This window comes from Diadema antillarum, unplaced genomic scaffold (genome assembly GCF_040938485.1).
Source record: "Diadema antillarum isolate AM-2024a unplaced genomic scaffold, OU_Dant_1.0 seq00002356_RagTag, whole genome shotgun sequence".
NCBI lineage: Eukaryota > Metazoa > Echinodermata > Echinoidea > Diadematoida > Diadematidae > Diadema > Diadema antillarum.
In genome coordinates this window covers 113,476-138,677 of record NW_027272970.1, presented here as the reverse complement: position 1 = coordinate 138,677, position 25,202 = coordinate 113,476, and the positions used below count along the sequence as shown (strand labels likewise).

Below are 25,202 nucleotides of genomic sequence, written 5' to 3'. Positions count from 1 at the left end.
TCGCTGACAAAGTTTGAACTCGAATTTGTGCCATGCTTGAATCTCCTGAATCGACAATGAGGAAAAAAATTAATTACCTCTTTCTTGCTCGATTGCAAATACTTTGTCGCTGACAATAATAACAGCAGGAAGAGCAGGGCGATCATAAATATAATGATAATATACTCAAAATAAATGAAGCTGTCTGACAAAGACCTGAACTCCAAAGACATTTAAGCAAATTGCCGAACATAAAGAGTAATCTTCCAACCGGCTTCTGGAGGGTTAGCGCGATACAGCTCTGTTAGTTTCACCATTCTTTTTCATCTTCTTTTATCCTCTTCTTTTCCTTTTCTTTTTAAAGTCGGGTGCTTTATACGCGGCGGTCAAGTTATAGCAGCTATGTAATCGTATAACGAAAGGCAGGTCCCGTCTGCGATATCATTATACGGCATCGTCAAATCTAAAACATTCGATAACAAGCCTAGAAAATAAGAGTTTGCTTTGTTTTTCACGAGTAAATTCCCTACGGTCAGCACTTCCCCGTCACATGACTGTACTTTTTTCTGTTCATCAATATCGCGTCATATTATCCGTCTATACATGTAACCAGTTTGCACCAGGGCATTTTAATAAATGCACAATTGTGGTTGTATTCCATGTGTCATTATACAATTCGTCTGTTGAGAATGAGAAGGGCGTTAAGTTGTCTTGAACACTATGGGTTTTGTGGCAACTTAACGCCCTTATCATTCTCAACCGAAGCAATTGTCTCGACATAATGAAGTAAATTAGTCGGACCGATGATCTCGTTATAATGACATGGGCCCTATTCTTTTTTCTTTTTTCTTTTTTGCTGCAAATGTTATGGACTGTACAGTACACTTGTTACGTAACTCAATCACACAAATTTGATATGGAATCGCAGTAAAAGTGTAATTCAATAACAAAATAGCGCAGATTCCAAAGCTATTGCTGTAAGGCTTGAAGTATTCAATGACAAAGAAGGAGAACAGGCTCCCGATTTATCGCTGGCTTTTCAATTACCAATTAACGAAAATCTGCAACTTGAAATTTGAATTTGAGATTCGAAACTGGAAACTGGAAACTGGAAACTCGAAACTCGAAACTCGAAACTCGAAACTCGAAACTCGATACTCGAAACTCGAAACTCGATACTCGAAACTCGAAACTCGATACTCGATACTCGAAACTCGAAACTCGATACTCGAAACTCGAAACTCGATACTCGATACTCGAAACTCGAAACTCGCAACTCGAAACTCGAAACTCGAAACTCGAAACTCGAAACTCGAAACTCGAAACTCGATGTTTAGCAACACACACCACTACCACTACCCCTACTACTACTACCACTACAACTACTACTACTACTACTACTACTACTACTACTATTACTACTACTACTACTACTACCACTACCCCTACTACTACTACCACTACAACTACTACTACTACTACTACTACTACTACTACTACTACTACTACTACTACTACTACTACTACTACTACTACTACTACTACTACTACCAACACTACCAGTGATACCTCTCCTTCTGCTACAGCATCCACATTTCAGCTCCCAAAGGTATTATTTCTATCACTACCACTACATCTACTGCTACTAAAACAACAATTGCTACTATGTATAATAACACTTATACCATTGCTACTTACTCACAACACTCATTCTAATTGGTGTGTACACACAAGAGAATTACTGATGTGGAAATATGTGGAATCAACTGGGGTGTTTACATGTGGAGACATGAAGAAACCAAATCATGGGTTCACGAGTGTAAACATGAGGATATTATTCTAATGACATGTTCTGATGTACAAATGCAAGAAATTATGCGATGCGTTTACAAAAATGGACATGAGAACACCAAATGACACAGGAGTGACCACCATGAGGAAACCAAATGACACGATCACACGTGTGAACTCAAGGATAGGACATGCTAGAGAAGAGAAGGGAAGTGGGACTCACCGAGGGCCATGTGGAGAGGTTCAGGGTAGTGCTGCTGGGCTTGCATCACCAGGAAACTACTGCTGGCCGCACTCACATTCACACTGCCTGTAAGATAACATCAAGAGAACATATTATGTACTTTATATTACTACACTCACCTATACCATACTTAAATATTTTTGGCACAAGAACGTCAACAAAGTATTTCAGAGACAGGTCATATAATCATATCAAAGAATATGTGAGTCTGACTTACTTGTACGTTATGATGAAGTATCAAAAGATGACAAAGATACAATTGTATGTTTTCACTAGATATAAAAGATAAACGAACAGAGCTTAGGGGACAAATAGATGCACAAACATACACATATATGAAAATGACAGAACACAAACAAGTGGCAGCAGATTAATTCAACAGATCAATCAATGGCTGAAGAATAGAATGTTTTCATAATTACAATAAACTGCTGACCTTACAGGAAATGATCAGATCAGCATATCTGAATAGCAAAATAATCAGACTATGTAAATTTTCCACTTCTTACATGGTATACTTATCTACTTCTCCTGGTAAACAAGAATTAAGGGTAACAAAAAACAGAAAACAAACAGCACATTGGTATATACATTTTTCCCCCGAATGTTACCTGACAGCGGTGTTGTAGCGCCCTCATCGTCAGCCGTGCTGAGAAGCTTTCTGAGTTTGGACGGTCTGCTGTCCTCTCGCAGACTTGTGGACTCCTACGGCCAAGGAACGGTTCAACGGAACAAGACAAGATGGACATCATATTAATTGAGTCAATGAACATTCGCATTATTGTCAGCATGCAAAATGCTATTAAAAAGAAAGGAGAAGCAGTACTTATTTTCATACATTACTCTGTGTGTGTGTGTGTGTGTGTGTGTGTGTGTGTGTGGAAGGGCAGGAATATCGGGTTCATGCCTAGGGCTGGCCTGGTTTTTACTGTGCTCAACGTGTCTTATCATGAGGTAAAATATCATATTACATGTATTCAATTCCACATTTCAGCATAACTACTTTGTTCAAGAAGGAAACGAAAAAACACCGAATCTTCACAAGACTGGAGAGCAACAGCGATACAAAAAAGAAGCTCCAACATATTGCTCACCTCCCACTTTTAGAGTTCTCGATAAAATTCTTACTTGTTGCTGTATTTTCCTGTTCACAGTGATTTAACTGGAACAGACGTATGCAACAACATTATAAACTATAATCACTGATTCGTTACTGTAACAACAGAAATAAACAAGAAACAAAGACAACCCACTCTAAATAGGCCTCAACTGTGTCTCACCTCTCTATCCATTTCACCGCGACCTCGTTTCCGACCCCTGAGGATTCTTGACGGACTCTCCTTGGACTTTGAATCTGCTGAGTAAGGGGGACCAAGTGCAAGGATTAGAATCATCTTTTATACTGACTAGGAAGACATTGGCTAGTATGCATAAAATGTAGCAATTGCTGGCAAGCAGTTGCTTCAATCAGAAGCACAAGCTTGTCAAGCAAAGATCAAGCTCAAGCAATTGCTTAAATCCATATGCATAACCTTTTGTTTGAGCTCAAATCTTGTGCTTGCCCTGAGCAAGCGATTGCTTGCAATTTCAACAAAAGGGACGTCACGCCTGTGTGACTGGAGAACAAAGGCGGGTTTGATATGATGTATTTGAAAGGGCATGTGTGTGAGAAAACATTTCCTGACTTAGCAGTAGACCTATAAAACGACACTCATGCTGCACACACACACACACAAACACATACTACGATGCACAACTGACCGAAATTATATGGAATGAAAACAGACAGATATAAAACAACAAAGGAAGAAAACAGTGTGAATATCAATTTGACTCAAATTAATTGAACTCATTCAAACATTCAAATTCAAATGATAAAAGTGGTATCATAATGATAAAATAAAACAAAACAAAAGTTTAAAAAACGCCCTAAGAAAGAACTGGCATTTCTTTGGTGGTGTGATTGTTGCCAACAAGAAATTGAAATCTAGGAGTGAATCTGGGAGTGTCTCACCTCTATAGCTACTCTGGCTGGTCAGTGTGGCGGCCACACACCAGACCACCAGCTTGGCCAGGGCATTGCCGCGAGGGTTGGCAAGCCGGTCAGTGTTGGTCAGATCGGCCAGGAGGCGGGGGATGACCCGACGTAGGAGGGTCAGCGTCATCTGCTCGATGTCCACTTGAAAGAGGGCCACGGCAATCTCCACTACATTTAGGAAGACAATACAACAATACAACGTTATCTTCCTATAGGAAGATAACGATGAAGTTACATGTGTATCTCGGGGGATAAACAATTGTATGTATATTTCTTTATGGTGAGAGCTCTCTTCCAAAAAGGTAGAAGTTTCTCTCAAAATGTATGCCAGGATTCAGAAAAATGGATTTGGAAAATACTCAGTATATATTTTTCTCAAGAGGAAAATTAAAATTTGTGACACTTTGCTAACAAATGGAGATGAGAGCTGCTCAACATCTACCTCACTGAGAGATGCCAATTTTTCTTGCTCTCTAAACATTAATAGTTCATAACTTTGTGTGTCTAATTTTTTCCCAAAACTTTCACTCATCTACTTTTCTGATTTTTCTGTTTTCATACAAAACACATAATATTGGGATGGCATTTCCCTTTAAAGACAGCCAATCCCTTTTGTATGCAAATTTTTGAAAAATTGGTGAGAACGCTTAGGTATTGAAGAAAACACTATTTGGAAAAATCCTGTAAATTTTGAACTCAAGAGGGTCTTTATTTGTTTAGTTAAATTGACCGTTAAGATTTGAATAATTTTTGTGAACTTCACTAAAATTACAAATCTAAATACTAGTCTAGTTTTACAGACCTGTGTGATGCACTTGGTTGTACATGTACAGTGTAGTTCATGTAAGTGGTGTGTTGTTATTTGCCATTGATAACAAAGTAAGAGAAGCTAGTGAATTCTTCTTTTCTGACAGCTTTGACATGCATATCTGTTGTTCGAAGTATAAGTATCATATTACAACCACAGGAGGATGTATGTATGCAGCTGTGCCTAGTACACAGAATACGTTACGGTGAGCGTTTGGTGCATTATTTGAATTTTAACGGCTAACAACCTTCAAATATCACAGAAATGTTATAGATTTACAATAGTCTTGTCATTCTGGTGGAATATATCATGTTCTGTGCTATTTGGGAAGGAATACAAAAGGGAAAGGCCATCTTTAAAAGATTCACATTTTCAAGAATCACACATCATTGTTTTGTCAAAGACCATGCAAGGTGAGAGTACAATCTTGCAATATTTTAATACTGCTTCGTCATCCAAATGTGACATTGCCTCCCACAAACCCACCTGCTGTTGTGAGATCATCCTTCCGATGCAGCCTCGTGACCTCCATGACGATGCTCCGGCAGAACCAGAGGGTGCCCCCGGAGGTCAGCAGTGCCTCCAGGGTGGCCAGGCTCTTCTTGTCCACCACGCCCCGCTGCACCAGGGCACCGAAGATGGCCTCCAGGGTCTGCAGCGACGGGGTGTTGGGCTCCACCGCGACCGGGAGCGGTGGGCCGGACGAGGCATCCCGATGGGTGCGGGCGTCGCTGCCGAGCACGGACAGCGACATCTTCTTGACGATCGTGGTCATGAGGCTATTTCTGGAATAGGAGGGCACAGGATCCTGATGTTATGGAACCTTTGGCATTAGCTTCTTTCACCAGACTTTGAACTGTGCTCTACAGACACAGTTGGGACAGAGCACAGCATACATGTATGCTGTGAGCAAGTTCATGAGCAAACACCATCTGGGCTGTGAATTCAGACAAGGAATCTTTACCACTACAGCTGACAGTCACAGTCATCAAGGTGGAGTTGAGGACTTTGCTTTCTTCGGCAGCAAAGCAGTTCCTGCTTCCCACTGAAAAGCCTTGGCGTAACTACACAAGCACTGGTACAAATTTATCCATAAGTATAATTTACCTAAAAAAAAGGTCGATGCAAACAGTGATGGGCAGATTGGCCAAGCTGAGCGCTGTTAAAAAGTTCCGTTGACAATGCCATTGCCGATCAAATTGATAAATGTACATACATGCTGATTGAAGCTACAATGTTGTGAGGTGGAAACCTCATAGGCACTGATAAGATCAATCTAACACTGAAAACTGAAACTAACAATAACACTCTGACATTAGCACTGAAATTTGACACAGACACCGACACTCAAACATTGACACCTACTTTGAAAACAAACACAAACATCAAATAAAAAAATAACAAAACCCAACCTGAAACTGACACTGAAAAACTGAAATGAACAACAAAAACTGGCACTAGCACTGAAAATCTGGAATAGACATCAACATTGACATCTGCTCTGAAAAGCAAGCACTGGCACTAAGAAAGATACCTGAAACGGACACTGGCATAACTAACACTGACACCAACACTGACACCAATGCCAACACCAAACACCTGACACCGACACTGACCTCTCGTTGTCGTACATCTGCAGCGAGGTGGGGCTGTTGGGTACGGAGGTCATCATCATTTGCAGCAGCTTCTGGGCGATGCTCCGCTCGTTTGATGACAGCGAGGTGATGTGACTACACAGCCAGGCTACACAGCAGATGGGGAGGCAGCACACACGCCCCTTCAGGTTATCCACCAATTTCTGCTCCAAACGAAAAAAAGAAGACATAAACCAGTTCAGATTACACCCTCTTACATTTTCATGACTTGATTTGAGAATTACGCTTACTTAAACCTACTTACAAAATCGTACATTGGTAAATAAAGTGGAAATGGGAGCGCTCAGAATCTTGCATGGAGAGCACTAGTCTGTGTCAAAGGCCCTCTTGCTGTATTAATTGTAAGCAAAGCAAGCAGAGGGTCTTTACACGAGACTACAGTCACGCCACCACGGAGAGGTGAGCCCCATTTTCATGGTGTTTGGGGACGCATCCCAGTATCTTTAAAGGGAATGAAACCCAACAATATGTGTGGATTAAGTAAATGCAGAAATATTAGAACACATCAGTTTAGTGAAGGTCCAGGAAAATTGGATCATATGTTCAAAAGTTATAAAATCTTAGTTTTGGTACCGCCGAATATGTGTGATTGACTAAATGAGATACATCAGTGAGATTAGTTTGTGTTTCATTCTCCCATACAAATACTCATTATTGACGCGGGTCTTCAGATCATGCCTATAAACCATTTAACGGGAAGTCACACATGTTTCTTGGTGGTATTTCTAACATGCCGAGCAGATTGTAATTTGCTTGGGACAGCGTCTAGACACTCACCGATACGTGATCCTCGGTGACTGCCCCGTACTCCCAGGCATGCAGAAGCTGCTGGATGGCATAGGGGATCGCCAGGCAGACCTCACTCCACCTCACCTGGCTGAAGAGGGCAGCAGAGATGTGATAGAAGCAAGAAAATTATAAAGGACAATAAAACCCAAACATACGTAGTAGACTGAGTGAATGCAGTGCTTAATATTGATAGAACATACAGGTGAAGTTTGAGAAAAATTGGGCATTGCTCTAAAAAATCATGAGTTTGTCAAATGTCAGTGCTGCCAATGCTGAATGAGAAGACTACAATCATTTGTGATATCAGGTATGGAAAGTGCTATAAAGAAAAAATTAAGACATTTCAACATGGTTCATTATTTTAGCATAATGAGAAAGAACCTGACTTAGATGTACCTCTTTCAGAAAACGGGAATTTTGTTACCCTTAATATATGTCTGTGTACAGAGAGGAATGTGCAATTTTCATTAAAAATTTTGTGGAATTCTCTTTATACTTTCTTTATGATATCATTGTCCATGTGTGACGTCATGACCTATTGCAGTTTTTTTTTTTTCATCCCATGATATCCTGCACAGAAACCTCAAAAATTCGTAACTTTTGAACGGACTGTCTGATTTTCTTCAAACTCCACTGATGTGTTCTGCTCATATTGCTGCACTAATGCAATCCATACATATACTTTGGGGGAAAAACAGTATTTTCCATGAGACTCTGCTGTATCTTTGGTAAAAAAAACCAAACAAATATCAACAAACAAACAAACAAACAAACAAACAAAGTACCAAATACAAAAAAAAAAAAAAAAAAAAAGGGCTGGTACTGCTTCTTCTTTCCTGAAAAGGTCATCAAGGAGAAACGTTCCTATGACATCAGGGCCCCTTTTTATCAAAAGATAGAATCGATTTTAAATTTCCTTACCAAACAAGCTGCCATAGACTTACAGTTGAAATCAACTATATAATCAATTTTAACTCTTCATAAAATAGGGCCAAGGAACATTGGGTAAGGTATAAAGGAACACCAATTTGTACGCTCACGTAGTCTTGAACTCCATGCCGGTGTGGTATTGGTTGAGGAGCATGTCAATCTTGTTGGGGTCAGCAGCCTGCATTCCGCTCTGTGGCTTGGTCCCCGTCTCGTCTGGCATACAGTGCTGGACCCAGGTCTCAAAGAAGGACTCCCCCGTACTGGACACCACCATCTGTGGGAGGGGCAAGGGGCATCCATATTGCTCTAGACTTTGTATGATTATGATTATGATTATGATTATGATTATGATTATGATTATGATTATGATTTTGATTTTGATTTTGATTCTGATATACTTTGATTTGATTTTTGCTGTCTGCATCTCATTAAAGGCCATAACAAATTGCATTAACAGAAGATAATTGGTTTGAATTCTTTTGTGTGCATAATAATTTTTTTTTTTTGTCTGGTTTAATCAATTCAAATTTTGGACTCAATACCTCATACTTTCTACAACCACAACTCCCTCAACGTCTTCCAAAAGCATCCAAAAATTCACTTGCTCCATGAGTTATTTCATTGTAAAGCATATTTGAACATTTATGGAAAATGTGATATACATTAAATAAATCATTATCATTGTATCATTACATCATAAATGCTAAATCGTTTTACCAGAATGAATATCCTTTTTGAATGATTAAAGCAAACTATCATTTTGTAGACAATAAACATACGCCATATATTATAATTAGCGAGTCTAAATTTTCTCGAATCGGGACTTCCCGACGATTTCGCAAGTGGTTAAATTCACGATCGTGGAGTATTGAACTGAATGAAGAAATGTGCATACCAATACATCACATTAATATCTAGATTACAGTCAATTTTTTGCGTGTCTTTAATGTCGCAAAAAGCACCCGACTCGCAAAATTCGCGAAATTAAAATCCTCGCGAAATATTCGGCATACACAGTATATGATACCAGCCTAACAACTCTCATATAACTGAGAGAGGACTTTAGTATTTACCTAAAAAAGAACTCTGACCAGAAGTACACCTTCTTTAGTATTCTTGCACACTAGTATTCTTGACCACAAAAAATTGCTCATGCGAAAAAATGTTCATTTTTGCACTGTGAAATGCAACAATGGGCTCACCTCTGCCCCATAGAGCTGTGCGATGCGACACAGCATGAGAAAGGTGAGGTCAAAGATCACAGCTCGAACGTGAGAGGCTTTGGCCGTCTCTCCACTGGACTGCTTAGCGATCTCGTTTATCCTGTCGAGAAAAATAAAAACAAACACACAAATGAAACACAGAATTTCTTTGTAGTTGAATATTGAATATTTCTGACTCCAATGAAAGCAAATGCAAATCTAAAGATCTTCTCTCTTTTTTTTTGTCACACATGAAACACTTTTTTTTTATGGTACAAACAGTGGAAACTTTTCAATGCTGGTGAATGAAATCACAAAGGATGATTTTATGACCTCACCGAGAGTATGTAAATTTGAGTATGAAATCACTCAATCGAGATCAGACACCAAACTTTGAGAAATTTGGAGCAATGTTACAAAACTTGTGACCCTTTCAGAGTCTAAGGTGGCAATATGGTGTGACTGCAATACCTCAAATTATTCGTCTTGGCGCTGACTGTGACGAAGCTTTGTCCACAAAGAAAGCCTCACTTTTCTGACATAAGGGATGTCTATCTTATGTCCCATCTATAGTACAAAGTGTTGCTCTCTTTAATCCACGAGATGGCACGATGACACACAACGCTGCTCAGTAAGACTCACAGGGAGTCGAACCCAAACCATTAAAGGACAAGTCCACCTTCATATACATGTGGATTGAGTGAATGCAATAATATTAGTATATAACACATCAGTGAAAGTTTGGGGAAAATTGGACAATCCATTCAAAAGTTATGAATTCTTAAAATAAATGCGCAGTCACTGCTGGATGAGAAGACTACTACAGTGTATGATGTCACATGTGTACAACGATATAAAGAAAACAAAAAAAAAGAATTTCACAAAACTTTACTTCTTAAATAAAGTACACATTTCTTTGACTTGTTACTGACATATGTTAAGGGTAATATTATTCCCCCTGCCTTCTGAAAGAGAGAAGTCAAGTATTCTTTTGATATGCGAGAAAAGTGAAAATATGTTGAATTTTCTTTATTCTTTCTTTATATCGCTGTACACATGTGACATCACAAGGTATAGTAGTCTTCTCATCCAGCCATGATGAGCAGAAACTTCAAAAATTCATAACTTCTGAACGGATTGTCTGATTTTTCTCAAACTCTCACTGATGTGCTCTACTATTGTTGCTGCATTCACTCAACCCACATGTCTATGAAGGTGAACTTGTCCTTTAAACGAATGCATGGCAGGCAGCACTGCTGACTGAGCCACCTCACAGCCTTCTACTGGTGAGTGAATTCCTGGCTCTATCGCCTGCACGTATTCTCTTGCCTTAGAGGCAGGTTGAGAACTCACTTGATGAGTTTGGCGGAGAATTTCCGCAGCTTGTTGCTGGCTGCCGCCGCCCCGACCATGTAGTCAAAGCTCTTGCCGGCCTTCATGTGGCCAAGCAACCCAAGCATGTCGTCCTGATTCTTCACATCTCCCTGTAAGCAGCAAGGGGAAAGCAACAATAAGGAACAAGATACAGCAATAACAAAAATTAGCAGTTGTAGCAAAAACATCATCAATAAGAGAACCACAAGACAATCATTACCTGTAGTATCAGCTCTGGAGGGGGAAAAAACATCCCTTGTCACTCAACAGAAATTGTATATCCCCCTGGTTGTTGCAAAATCTCTTGCATTGTACAGTAAAACCTGGGGCCTGTTTCATAAAACTTGTCATCAGTGACACGTTGTCATGAGATGTGACAAGCTACTGAAATCCTTGCATCTGATTGGCTGAGAGCAAATATGTCATAGAAATGTGGCAGTTGTCACTGATGACAAGTTCTGTGAAACTGGCCCCTGGTTCGACTATGATAAACATTTGTACAAAATATGAACAAACTTCTTCAAGAAATGTGGCTAGTACAACACGCACAAGCCAACCCTCACAAATTAACCTTTTTGTGTATAAAAGATTGGATACCAAAAGCTACGGGGCAGAAGGTTTTTTAAATGATATACCTCCATACCAAATTTGAAGAAAATCCGTCAAACAATGTGGCCAGTATTGCTCACATAAATGTGATGCCGCCGAGGCAAAACACTCACTAAATCTAAAGTATATTCCAGTACATGGGCAGGGGAATATAATAAGAAACAGCCATACTGATAATGATGACTAAAACAATGTGTATTTTTTTTCCTTCTTCATGAGGTATTTCTCGGCACAAATATGCACAACTAGCCTGGTATAGGCCATCAATCATAGTACTTACAAGCATAGACATCCTACCATTATTAATGGTTCTAAACTTAGAATAATCCCTTAACTCGAATTCATGACTAATATCACAGTACCATTTATCATAGATTTTCTTTTTCTCCTTTCAGTTAACATGCACTGCTACAAGCGTTTAATCAAGAATTCAAACATCTCTGGATAAATGCTGATCAAACAATTAAGGGCATTTAAATAAATGACTCTGGATGTATTTACGGGCAAATGTCTTACCTTGATGAATTTGATTAGTGACTCTGCTCGGGTTACCATGACAACCAGGGATACAGGCTGCTGTGACTCAGTCGGTCTTGTGAGTTTGGTCGTATTTGCTCTGCAAACACACATAAAAGGGTACTGCAGATCACAAGAGCAAACAAGCTGGTGTACGGGATATTCTGTCTGCAATATGGAAACGCATTTATGATCATTCTAGCAGTGGGTATGACTACAGAGTTTTTTTTTTTAAAGGTGACTAGTCTCAGATACCAGCCTTTATATACAAATCATCAGGAGAAGAAGGGAGTTGGGTCTAAGGCTGAAGGGAAACAAACAAACTCCAGCTAACAATGAAAGAGGTATGGTAATGTCACATGCTCTATCATTATGCTAGAAAATTGAATATATGTGAAATTTTCTTTATTACCTCCGCTAAGGGGGGAGGTTATGTTTTCGTTACTGTTGGTTTGTTTGTTTGTTCGTTCGTTCGTTCGTTCGTTCGTTCGTTCGTTTGTCCGTGCGCAAAATAACTCAAAAAGTAGTTAACGAATTGGGATGAAACTTGCAGGAAAGGTTGAGAATAACACAAGTACCAAACGATTATCTTTTGGTAGTGATCCGAGAATTTTGGGGGAATTTATGAAGGATTTTTGATATTTTAGCAGGTAGGGTCAATGAACTTGCGAGTTCAAGCTGCGCGCATTTGAGGTTTGCATGCGCGCACTAAAGTGCGTGCTCTAGTTTCTGTTAGGGCGAGGCGCGCCGTGCAGCTGAGGGTTTATGACGTAACAAAGGCTTCTATATTGGGATTCGGGCGACTCTGCACACAATGCAGTATGTATGGGTGGAAATAATAGAAGAACAAGATCAGTGGTGGAAATGAGCTGCATGCTTGGCGGAGGTCTGCGCTCTCAGAGTGCTTTTCTAGTTTCTTCTTTATATCATAGTCCATGTGTGACATCACAAAATGTTTTAGTCTTCTCATCCAGCAATGGCAGTATCAAAATCTTAAATATTCATGCAAGTAACTTTTCAAGAGATTGTCTGATTTTCCTTTAACTTTCACTAATATGTTCTACTAATTGTTGCATGCCATTAATCTACATAAGATATATCTGAGTTTCATTCTCCTTTAAAATATTTTTCCCCCATGATTGCTGACAATACCTGGCTGTCATCACATCCTTCACCTCCGTGCTGCTGAGAACGCCGCTCGTCTGCAGCTGGGTCAGGAGCTGCTCGATGGCGTCGCAGCGCTGCCGCGTGTCCACCAGGTCCAGCAGCACGTGGAAGCGGAGCAGGTGGTGGAGCCCTTCCACTAGGGCCTTGCCCGCCCCGGGATCCTCGCTCATGCTCATCTGGAGCCGATGCACGATCTGGGGGAGCTGGTATCGCAGGGGGAAAAAAAAACAAATGAGCGAATTTCTACACATACTACCCAAATAAGAAACAGACAATATGTGGTTGTTGTTACAGTGTTGAAAAAAAAAGAAGAAATGGGACCCTATTTGAATAATTTGTCCCAAACAATGCTGACATCAAATCAGACCATAATGAATCTTAAACAAATCAAACATTATTATTAACATTGTTATGAAATACAATGTCTCCACGAGGGAGCTCATATTGAATGTCTCCCCGTGGGAGTCCACAATATGAGGTTTGGAGAAGTCTATCACCAAAGCTGTCTTAAAGTGATAACAATGTGTGTTCTCACTGTCATTATTATTTCCCTAGTCTCTCTTTGGACTCTGTAAAAATTTTACTATATTTTCATTCTTGATGAAAAAAAAAGTCCCTCTCGACCCAGGTGTATAAATTGACCATTTATGAATTATCCGTTTATGAATTACCCATTTATACACCTGGGTCGAGACAGAAATGATGGGTAAAAACGTCTTGTCCACGGACGTAAGGTTGGTAGGACTCAAACTCATGACATCCGTTTCAAACTCAACAGTCTTATTCATTTTATAATGAGGGTCAACTTGATGATGGAGTGTCATTGCACATGAACAACTCGACAGTTGTCCTCATAGGCCCTGGCAAATCTCATTCACCTGCTCTCTCACTTGATACATGGACCAAGAGGACGGCCCTGTGGACATGACAATTTCTCTAATCTCTACCTGCCTGCACACCTCTTCCATCCTCATTACCTTCAAGAAGGTGAATGCGATCCACTTGATCTCCTCTGAGGGGTCACTGTCCTCCACAAGCCCCAGGAAGCTGGCATGGAAGAGCTCTCGGTAAACTGCACTGCGTGGCAGATTCTGGAAAAAATAAAAGTTCAAACGTCACACTGTGAAAGCAACGGGCAAATAAGCACAATGTGTACAAAGCACACAAACACACACATACTTTTGTATGTATGAAATGTTGGGGGGTGGGGAAGAGGGAAGGCCACTCTAACATGGATGATTACCAAGGTGGGAGTAAAAAATATAGAATGTTTCATTCTGAAGGATTTGTCAAAGTACTTACAAGGAAACAAATAACTTCAACTTGAATATTGCATTAAAACAGAGTGCAAAGCAATTGAAAAGCATACTATGTTTCAATAGTAAATCCACGCATTTCTAATCAACATATATGCACAATTACTTTGGATTTGTGTGGACGAATGTTTATGATCTCAGCTATAGCCATGCCTCATATCTCCCTCCCAAGAAGTTGAGGGGATGTGACATGCCCTTCTGCTTTGAGCTTTTTGTTTTCCTGCTCACCTGCAGTTTCTCCATGAGCAGCAGCTGGTCCACAAAGAGCTGAATGTCGCTGGTCAGGTTGAGGGCGGCCTCCATGAACGTCATGATGTTGACGCTGCAGCAGAGAGCTTTCAGGCTCAGGGTGTTGTCGCATCGGTGCATCGGGCGGGGATGCAACGTCTGGAGCGGTATCCTAGGCAACCAAGGACAAAAATACCAACAATCAGATCTGAGACTTTTGCTATGTGCATGTTGAACAAGCTCATTTTCATGGAATACGATTGGATTGGATTAACCTGTTGAGGACGAGTCCCAAGTATGCTTGGGCAAGTGTCTATGGGAAATGCATGTTGTAGCAAAATCAGCCCATCCTCGACAGATTAAGAGAAGCTGAATTTGTCCCTGTAAAACCTTCTTGCGAAATCAAGATGTAGGAGGGGTTTAAATGAAACCTGCTATCTCTAATATTACGTCTGTTTCACTGACTCAGGAGATATGAAGAGATTATAGGGTGCAGGATTAGGGAAAAAAGAAAGAAAGAAGATGTACTACAACCAAAGCAACAGTAGACCAGTGACAACTAAGTTCACACATTGGCCTCAAGGCTCAGTGTCACTCACTGCACATACAATATTTGGGAGGCTTTCACTCAACATCCAACCCATCCTAAACCCCTGTCATGTTGGACATGACCTTCAAGATGTGGATATGTGGTCAGCATGTTGAAATCAAGTCCAAATGGTGCAGTCTTAAAAGCTTTGACCCTTTCGTAATGCAGCATAAAGCTTACAGAAAATCTGGTGATTTTGTAGATTTCACTGACTGTCAATGATTAAACACCGCTCAGTTGACCTAGCCTTCTAAAGATGCATTACGGTATGCACACACATTTTTTGTTTGTTGTTGATGATCACAGGATTAGGTTTTTCAGAAATGATAGACATTAAGAGCATGCACACAATGTACATCCCGGTATGCAAGCATGAAGACCTTAAGCCTATATGGGAAAGAATGAAGCGTGGTACCACCATCTTCTACCGAATGAAAGTAGGAGTGTCCCATGAGGGACTGACACCCTACAGCACTCTTATCTGGTTGCATCTGTTCAAACTCCTGCCGATCAGCACCTTAGGTCTATCCACAAAGCTCATACGGCTCAGACAGCGATTCTGAAGTTCAAAGGTCATCATATCAACAGGAGTTCATGACGGTCCAAGAAGAGACGCTTCCCTTCACAACCATTACTCTCTTGATACTTCATAGCTTCAAGAAATTTTTTTGAAACTTTCACAAAACGCCAAAGTTTCTCCTCGATCAAAATGAAACCATCTCACCTGGCCAGGTCTGCGAGATTTTTTTCCAGCCGCACCCTCAGCGACTCCTGCTTGCCGTCCTTCTTGGCCGAGTGCTGGGGAGCTCTGATCATGTTCAGTATCTGCTCCAGTTGGTTCCCTGCAAAGATGTCGACAAACAAATTTCTATTCAAGGGCAAGGTTTCCAAACAGACGTATTCCAATTAAACAAATGTAGAATGACTGCTGTACAACTCAGTAAAATTTGAAGGGAAATCAGATCATTTGTTCAAAGAAGCGACAAATTATTACATTTTGGGTGAGCTCACGTGCCACCTTCTCTAGACGGAAATTCTGCAGACAAATTACAATGTCACAGTTAGCAGAATGATATAAAGAAAGTGTAAAATGAATTCTTATCAATCGATTGAAAATCCCTATTCATCAGACATCTAAAGAGCTCTCTGCAAAGTTTCCTGGAAGGCAAGAAAAATATTTGCCTCATCATATCTCAGAAAGAGGATAAAGAATGTGTTCTTGCCAGAAAAATACACAGAAACTAAAAGCAAAGATCAAGGAAAAGGTGAAATACCACTTTCTTTCTCACATGGTTTAGCCAAACACGTCTTCAGTTTCGTAGGGTTTGCTTCTTGTTCACTTTACATCAATTCTATTAAAAAAAAATCAATTCGTTTCCTAATTTCTCTACCAATACAATAATTTTTTCTTATGAAAGAAACAAAACCAACACACACCTTGTCCCCGCTGCATTGGCACTGGCTGCTGGGTTGGCACGCTGTTCAACAGGGTCGTCAGATCCGTCATGGCCGTCTCAATCTGTGTCCAGAGACCTAAAAAGGATTGCCAGAAACCACCAGACGATAAGATACATCATCTATGACAGGCACATTTCCACATGAAAGCATAATTTACCCTCCACTCAATCTTTTAAGTTTATACTGCCCTGAGTAATTTTCAAGGTATGGAGAAATAGTGTAGTTTCAGCACTGAATAGTAGAATATGAGCCTTTGGACTTGACCTTTGACCCTTGACCTTTCGCCCCATGACCCTCCAGCAACACTTCTGGGTGGAGGCATGCAAATTAGGTCTTTCAACCCAAATGACTATTTTGGTCCATAACTGAGAATCCTAATCTGTGACTTTTTTGTGGGTTGTGAGCTGGGCAATCACATATATACAATTATATATAGTGCGAGAGATCATTTCTGATCAAAATGTGTTTAAGTGTTAAATGCAGCATTTACTAGTTGGCTTGGGCTCTTTTTCCTGTTCAGCTCCAGTTCCTCCTCCTCCTCCTCCTCCTCCTCCTCCTCCTCCTCCTCCCCCTACTCCCGCTCCTCCTGTTCCAGTTCCTCCCGCTGTACCTCCAGCTCCAGGGCCTGGTGTAGACCCTCCACCTCCTCCTCCACCACCACTAACACCACCACTAGCTCCTGCACTGCTTCCTGCAACACTTCCAACTCCTCCTCCTCCTCCTCCTCCACTTGCTCCTGTTCCTGCCCCCGCTCCCGTTCCCGCTCCCGCGGGCGGGGCCGCCTCGCCCTCCTGCTTGGCCGCGCACTCCGCCTCGTCCTCCAGCCTGCCTATGTAGATGAGCAGCTTCAGGTTGTCGCGGTTACACATGCTGCGCAGCAGGTCGGAGATGATGTCCACGTTCCGGTGGGTGCTGATGACGTCCCGTCCCTCCGACTGCACATGCTCCAGAGACTTGCGGACGGAGTTCAGGAGCCACAGTATCACCTCTACCAGAGCCACACTCAGCTGCAGACTCTCCTCCAAGGAGCTCCGGATGCTGGGGTATAGGGGGGTTCAAACAGAGCCAGAGTGATGGCTTGGGATTTTCCTCTTCCCTTTAATCTGTTGAGGACGAGTCCCAAGTATACTCGGGCAGGTGTCTATGGGAAATGCGTGTTGTTGCAAAATCAGCCCGTCCTCAACGGGTTAATGTCTAACATGAAAATGCATTATAATATCAATCTTCTTATCTCTCTTTATGCCAGGACAGGGATTGTTCTTGAAGGAAATAAAGTACAGGCGATACCCATTATAACAAAGTCCTCAGGACTGGCAGTTTTATTTTGTTATATCAATATTTTGTTACAAGCGGAAAAATTATGTAAAGATATACAGGTAATGCTTTTAGAACCTGAGTTTTTACTTTGTTGTAACAAAAACTTCATTATATATGTGTTCATCCAAACAGGAATGCACTGTAATTATAATCTAAATCTAAATTGACTGTGAATAGCAGAACAAGCACATACATGTACTGTCTGCTATGGAAGCATCTACTCCAGCTCTCTTACTTTGCTTGCTTTGTCTTATTTTTTTCACAAAGAATTGGATCAGTTTCAGTGTGTAAAATAAAAACTTCTGAGGGAGGAGGGTGGTATACTCCTGCTGATCAGCACCTTAGGTCTATCCACAAAGCTCATTGGGCTCAGACAGCGATTCTGAAGTTCAAAGGTCATCATATCAACAGGAGTCTTCTAGTACACACACAACAAAAAAATCTATGAGAGTATTTAATGACTGCATATAGAAAAGTAGTTGAGGAAATTCATTTTCAGACTGTATTCAGATAGTTTAGTAGAGCAGGCTTTAAAATGCTCTCTATACATCAGCATAAAGCTAGAGAAAGCAAATTTCCTTCCTACTAGAGGGTGGGGTATAGGACTTGGCTTGAAGTACCATTGGCAGGGTTCAAAATTGGCGATGGTCCGCTGGCCATTGGCCACCCAAAATCACATCGGACTAGCTAAAAATCATAAAATTCTGAAGTTACTAGTCCGTCTGGCTAGCCAAAATATTGCTTCAGTGTCAAAATTGATTCTAAGTAGTCCGCCTGGCTAGTCAAAAAAAAAGTTAAGTGCGACCCCTGATTGGTAGTGCTAGCATAAACAAAACTTCTCTACAGAAAAAGAAATGTTGCAGAGAATACCACCGAAACAAATGCAATAGTTTAACACATTCCTTCTTCATCATATGTGACCTCTTGATGCATGCAGCAGTACATACCCAAATTTGTTCATGCAGGTCATGAAGATTTCCAGCAAGCTGCGCATACAGAACGGTCGAGTGACGGCCACATTGGTGTACTTTGTCATGGCCCTCAAAACACCGGTCAGGGAAACAACCTGAAGGTTAGAAAAGTTATGAACATTTTATTTCTAATTATTGTATCCACCTACTATTATCTACTCTAAAATATATCTACCAATCCATCAATCAGTTTCTATGTCCTTATCTATCAATCCATATGCATATATCTAGCAAATATCTGAAATGTGATGGAATAGTGTGAATGTGTGTGTACAGTGGCGGATCAAGAGGGCTGCGCACCGGGTGCGCCCCCCCCCCCCCCCCGCTTTATTTTTCGTAAAAAACAAAAGAAATAAAAGGAAAAAATGAAATGAAACCCAGAAGTGGCACCAGAAGTATTTGTTGCGCCCTCCTTAACATAATTCCTGGATCAGCTCCTGGTGTATATAAGTGTGTAAGTCTTCATAATCATGGACTGCAGCAGGAATACTGTGCATTGAGATGGTACACACGCATATAATAGATTTATGATAGTTTCCTTCAAACCTGCAAAATGTGCCCATCACACAGGATATTTACACAGGTATGTATGTAATACAGAAATATAATCAGGGTTCATAATCAGTGCAACCAATCTATGAATACAAAATAAAATGATAGCACTCATGGAGGATAGGAGAAAACCCCACAAAATGAATATTGACTCTCGTTGTGCAAAAGATGGTGCACTGAACCTACACACTTCAACATGGTGTTTGCAAAATCTTTTTATGCACACTATGTAGGTGCTATGTATTCATTTTAATATTCATTCATCATTCATTCATTCATCCTTTGTTCATTCATTCATTCATTCATTCATTCATTCATTCATTCATTCGTTTGTGAGAATATGAGATACCTACATCTGACATGATGGCATGCCTCAGGTAGGACAGGATAAGACCGCTGGGTGATGGTCCCACAAAAGTCTGGGTCAGCAGCATCTCTGCAGACGAAGAAGAAATTCCATCAATCAGTTCTCTCATACAAGACTTTACTGTGATACAATTTCATCATCAGTAAAAGAGTTAACATCCCATTTACAACCAGAACTGACCATATGACTATAATGAATGCTCACAACTTTTCCTTTCCTTCTTGAAAGTACTCTGATTCACAAAGGAGAACGAACACTGTGCTGAACTTTTCAGCTTAGTTAAACAGTTCCAATTCTTAGAAAACATATTAGTAGGGCAGATATCTAACAAAATTTGGTTGAGATGCTCACATCCGGCGGAAAGTATGAAATTTTGCATATAGGGGTATTTTGGGGTGCTGATCTCAAATATTGCTGGATCCAAGAGATCTGACCACGGGGTTGGCCGCCATTTTGAATTCCAATATGGCCGCCATCACAAAACAAATTTAAAGATCCCTGTCTTCAGTTCTGAATGACCTGTGGCACCAAAATTTGGTACACATGAGTGTTTTGACATACGTTGAATTTGATGACAGATTGATTTGAAGTGTCTGACAAACATCGAATGGCCGCCATTTTGAATTCCAATATGGCCGTCTCGACGAAATATTCAAAATCCCTATCTCGATTTCTAAGTGGTGAGTGACGCTGAAATTAGGTGTAAACAAGTATTTTAATATACTGAGTCAAAGTATTAACTAATGTGATGTGTCTGACAAAAGCAATGCCTGCTATTTTGAATTCAAATGTGGCTACGAAGACAAACACCACAACTAACATTCACGAGCATGTCAAAAAGTGCAGCAAAAAGGAAGCATAATGCACCTTTCACTGACGTCACAATGTAAATAAAGCAGCGCGCACTCAATCAGTTACAAACGCGCGCTCAATCAGGTAGCCTAATTTACAAACCTGAGATAGAGATTTTCAACACTCCAACATGGCAACTATGTACACATGTGTATAAAAATTCAAATTGGCTGCCTTGCAGCTTGTCAGACACTTTAATAAGTCTGGTATTGAAGTCATCATATCACAATGCATTTATGTATCAAATTCCAATGGTTTATGTCATTCAGAACTGAAGATAGGGATCTTTGACGGCGGCCATATTGGAATTAAAAATGGCGGCCGACCCCGTGGCCAGATCTCTTGGATCCGGCAATTTTTGAAATCAGCGCCCCAAAATACCCGTATATGCAAAATTTCATACTTTCCGCCGGATGTGAGCATCTTTTTCACATATCTGCCCCACTACATGTATATAACATTCACATAATAATGAGGTTTATGTGTATGAACACCAAAGAAGCACAGCCTTTCATCATAGATGGTAAGGTAGGAAATAAAAGTTATATCTGACCCATAATGAATCACAGGTGTAAGTGTATGGCTTTTTAAACTCTAAGCTCATTGCAATAGCCATCTCCAGAGATATTAGCGCAAGCATTTGACTCTAATCAAGTATTTTCTCTACAGTCTCCATATCTTATTTTCTTCTTCCTCACTACCCTCTCTCTTTGACACCCCTCTGGGTCCATAAATCTGTTTTGTGGATATCAAAGTCAGCTGCGAGGTCTACATTGTCCTTTACTTTAATAGTGCGGATTTTTGCAGAACTGACCGGCTATTTGGTTGGCTTCCGCAGGGGAGCTGGGAACGAGGTACTGCTTGAGCTTGGTACTCCACTGGAAGTCCGCCCATCTCTCTCGCCAGGCCTTCAGCAGTAGAGCCTGGACGGCGGCTAGCCTCCCTTCCTCCATCGTGGAGAGTGCTGGGTCCTAGAGAGCACCAGGCCTGTATGTGAGACGTGATTTTACATTCTTGGCTGGATGCAATGGAATTGGTCTATCCTCAAGTTACCATTGCACCCAAATTTGCATGTAAATACATGTTTTGATGGTTACCCTGGGTAAGTAAAATATAGGTACACATACATATTTTCTCTAGATACAGTATTTATAACTGAACTGGTCACAGATTGATGCAAATATACCCTATAGTGGTGTAATCCATAACTTGATCGCTTGAAACATTCTGGGTCAACTTATCAAAAAGTGTTCCGCGGTCTTTCCTTGACTAAAGGATAGTCCCAAGGTACCTTACTATAAAATTACTATGCAGTACTTTTAACTGGGATGGGTCTATTATTGTGGAGAGAAAGTTAAAAACTAAACATCCAGTGTTCAGTACGAACAAATACCTAACAAACATTGATCTTTTCAAATGACTGTGGTCAAAGTGGAACCACATAGAAGTGTATAATTCTTAGTATTTCTAAAGCAAGAAAGTCAGACTACCAAAGCAACACTCTTGGTTGTCCACTAGGCCCCCTTACACCAGTTGCCAGTTGGGGTAGGCTCAACAGATTTAAATTTTACTTTACACGGCACCCCCACCATGGTTCGACCTCCCATGCCAAGGCCTAACCTCAACCCGGCGCAGGGCGCTGTAACCAGTAACAGCGCCCCGACGACTTGTATGCAATTCACTGCAATGCTTGCAATTCTGTAAACAACTCATCGTTCAAAACGACACTTGGATTCGTAAAGAAAAGCCACATGTTGTAATACCATATTGTTGAATATTATAGGGGTCTATGAATCCCTCACCATTACCTCCGAAAACAAGATTAATCGTCATCATCTTTGAGACCATCTCCGGGATCTGTGGGTCGCCATTTTGAACATATCACGTTAAAAAAAAAATGATCTGCGCATGCACGAATGAATATTCATTCCAGGTCTCAGCTAGCCGTCCTGTTTTTTTTTTTTTTCCGCACGCATTCATTGTGTATTATAATATGTGCTACATTTTATCCATACCTGATCGACAGCAAGGCTGTTACCTAGCGCATGCGCTGTGTAAGTTGTACTACGATACGAAGTGCGGAAGGAATAAAACCTCGGATAAAATCTTTCACTGTGCTCTTAAAACAGATCATACTGTAAATTGATTTCCGCGCCTCTGATTGTAAGTATCTTATCTAACAGTATGGCTACTAATTTCAGTGTAAAACCCTGTATTTTGGTCTCTGGTCACCAAAATAAAGCCATATCAGGTGGTACATCAATAGCCATAGGGCTGCAATGTGACCCCGACTCTGTACGGGTTGGGGTCGCTGGTGCAGCTAGGTCCGACCATGCACAACTATAAGCACACAGGTTTTTACATGTACAGTAGCATGCAGTCGAATTTTGGATGCCATTGTGGTAGAATTATGGGCTGGCTTAGGCAATGAGTCAAATTCATTTCTTGAAGCTAATCTTGTTCTGTTTTGTTTTGCTTTTTTTTTATTGACTGGTCACTGGCTCCATCCACCCTCTGCTTGGGAGCCCTACAAATGCCCCTGATATTTCATCCTGATGCTCATAAATTCAAGAAACTCAGATCGAGGAAAGCATCAAAATTTGATTCAGAAAAGTTTTTTTTTTTTTTTCTGTCTGTCTGCTGCTGCACTGCCCAAGTCTCGCTGTTCTTGTCTATTAAACGTTAACGTCAATTACGGTATGTTCGCCACTGCGGTAAGGTCGCCAGACATTCACATCACATGTAATGCGCGCCGCGATCGGAGATCAGGTTGGGCGACGGATTTTCATCACTCTCAAAATACATTCGTAATTCACCTTTTTCCTCCGTAAAAACACAAATAATTGTAATCAAAATATATTTTACCATATGTAACAGGTGATAAAACCATTTTTAATGCGAGGATGTTTTTGATTTAGAAAGGATTTCAGGTGGCAGATTAAGGGAGATTTTCAAACGTGGTGACCGACAATGCCTCCTTCATTGAAGCGTATGTATAACACACACGTTAATAATATGTTGCAGGCTATGGGCGGCGAACTAATTCAGTGCCGATATTAGTTCGCCAGCTCGGACGTGCACAAGAATTACACACAAGTGGCGACCATACGATACGGTAATTGACGCTAGATAGACAGTAGACTCTAGATTCCACTTCCAGTACTTTTTTAGACATCACTCAAGGTCAGGGGTAATTAAGTTGGATTTAAAATGAAAAGGGACAGTTTAATGAAACGACAAACTCTATGTTTGCATTAATTTCGACTAGCTTCTCGACATACAGATCTTTACTAGATTCTCTAGGCCTAGTCTAGACGCACGCGCACCCTGTCCCTGGCTACCTAAATTATGATTCTGGGCCCAAACTTACCGCAGCAGCGACCCCATACGGACAAATACGTACCCCTGTGTTACAGCGCCCCGCGACGGGGTTAGGCCCAAACAAGAAGCACCAGAGTGCCAGATGCTTCAAAGGGGTCCCGGCATTAATTTCCATAATATAAGCATGTATGTTTGTACACATTGCTTTTGTTTTTATTGTGTGCATAATGTACTTTTTATTTATTTTGTGCCGAATAAATTGAATAGAATTGAACCTCAACCCGTATTCGTGGTGAAGTCCCACATGTTATATTTGGCGCTGGTTTTTGCCAGTCTACATTCTGCCGGGTCTAACGAGATCGAGACAAGGTTCGTGTTCCTGCTTCAAATAGACCACACTCAGCTTTGAATAAGACATCTTTTCACATTCTTGTACTAATAATACTACAATGCGTATGTGATCATGAGAACAACTTACATTTGAAGTTTTTGAACCTGTGGATGTTCGGTGTTATTCAGCATACAGCCCCACGAGTTTTCACAAAGCACACAAATCTACGATTAACGAAACGGGATCGCGGATTCGATCCACGGCTGGCTACGCACATTACACGCGACCAACCCACGGACAGTGTCACCAGTCAACAAGCTGCAGAGTTCTGTGGCAGTCAGTCGAGTCTCGGTTGTTGTACGCACAGTCAGCGTAGAGGGGGTAATCCTTATACTAGCAATCTGACAATTTTTATCGCTTTACCTGCGACGCTCGCGCCACAAACAAACTAAACAAAAGGAAATACAATCTTGCATTACTCACCTGCCAGCAATACTAATTAATTTTCCTGTCCATGATATATGAGTGAAATTTCATCATATTCGACTGATTGGCACAAAAAGGGTTTTGAAGAAAGTCGAAAATAAAGTGTTATCCCGCTTGTGTATGTGTTTGTGTGTGTGTGTGTGTGCGTGTGTTTGGTGGTTTTTCATTACTTCTCGCTTTCTATTAATCCCTATTTTTTGTTGTTCACACCTTTTAAAACAAAGAATGTTCCCGACAATCTGAAAACTTGCTTCACCGAGACAATATAAACTAGTGCTGTCTATAATATTGACATTACATAAACAGATGAAG

General features: G+C 40.8%; 1 protein-coding gene across 1 annotated transcript in view; it reads right to left on the bottom strand.

Moving 5' to 3' along the window:
* LOC139714636 (mediator of RNA polymerase II transcription subunit 24-like) overlaps positions 1-21,733 on the bottom strand; it is a 29,041-nt gene extending 7,308 nt beyond the window's left edge. Inside the window, exons 1-20 of the mRNA XM_071626316.1 lie at positions 21,567-21,733; positions 19,887-19,969; positions 18,958-19,076; positions 17,304-17,731; positions 16,673-16,768; positions 15,960-16,077; positions 14,647-14,818; positions 14,080-14,193; positions 13,088-13,305; positions 11,936-12,035; positions 10,790-10,920; positions 9,437-9,557; positions 8,345-8,508; positions 7,293-7,392; positions 6,477-6,658; positions 5,347-5,645; positions 4,029-4,220; positions 3,295-3,368; positions 2,626-2,719; positions 1,994-2,080 (exon numbers count right to left, since the gene is read on the bottom strand). Of these exons, the coding sequence (XP_071482417.1) occupies positions 1,994-2,080; positions 2,626-2,719; positions 3,295-3,368; positions 4,029-4,220; positions 5,347-5,645; positions 6,477-6,658; positions 7,293-7,392; positions 8,345-8,508; positions 9,437-9,557; positions 10,790-10,920; positions 11,936-12,035; positions 13,088-13,305; positions 14,080-14,193; positions 14,647-14,818; positions 15,960-16,077; positions 16,673-16,768; positions 17,304-17,731; positions 18,958-19,076; positions 19,887-19,969; positions 21,567-21,705 (3,031 nt within the window). The 5' untranslated portion in view covers positions 21,706-21,733. The remainder of the gene's footprint in view (positions 1-1,993; positions 2,081-2,625; positions 2,720-3,294; positions 3,369-4,028; positions 4,221-5,346; positions 5,646-6,476; positions 6,659-7,292; positions 7,393-8,344; positions 8,509-9,436; positions 9,558-10,789; positions 10,921-11,935; positions 12,036-13,087; positions 13,306-14,079; positions 14,194-14,646; positions 14,819-15,959; positions 16,078-16,672; positions 16,769-17,303; positions 17,732-18,957; positions 19,077-19,886; positions 19,970-21,566) is intronic.
* Between the last annotated feature and the right edge of the window lie 3,469 nt (positions 21,734-25,202).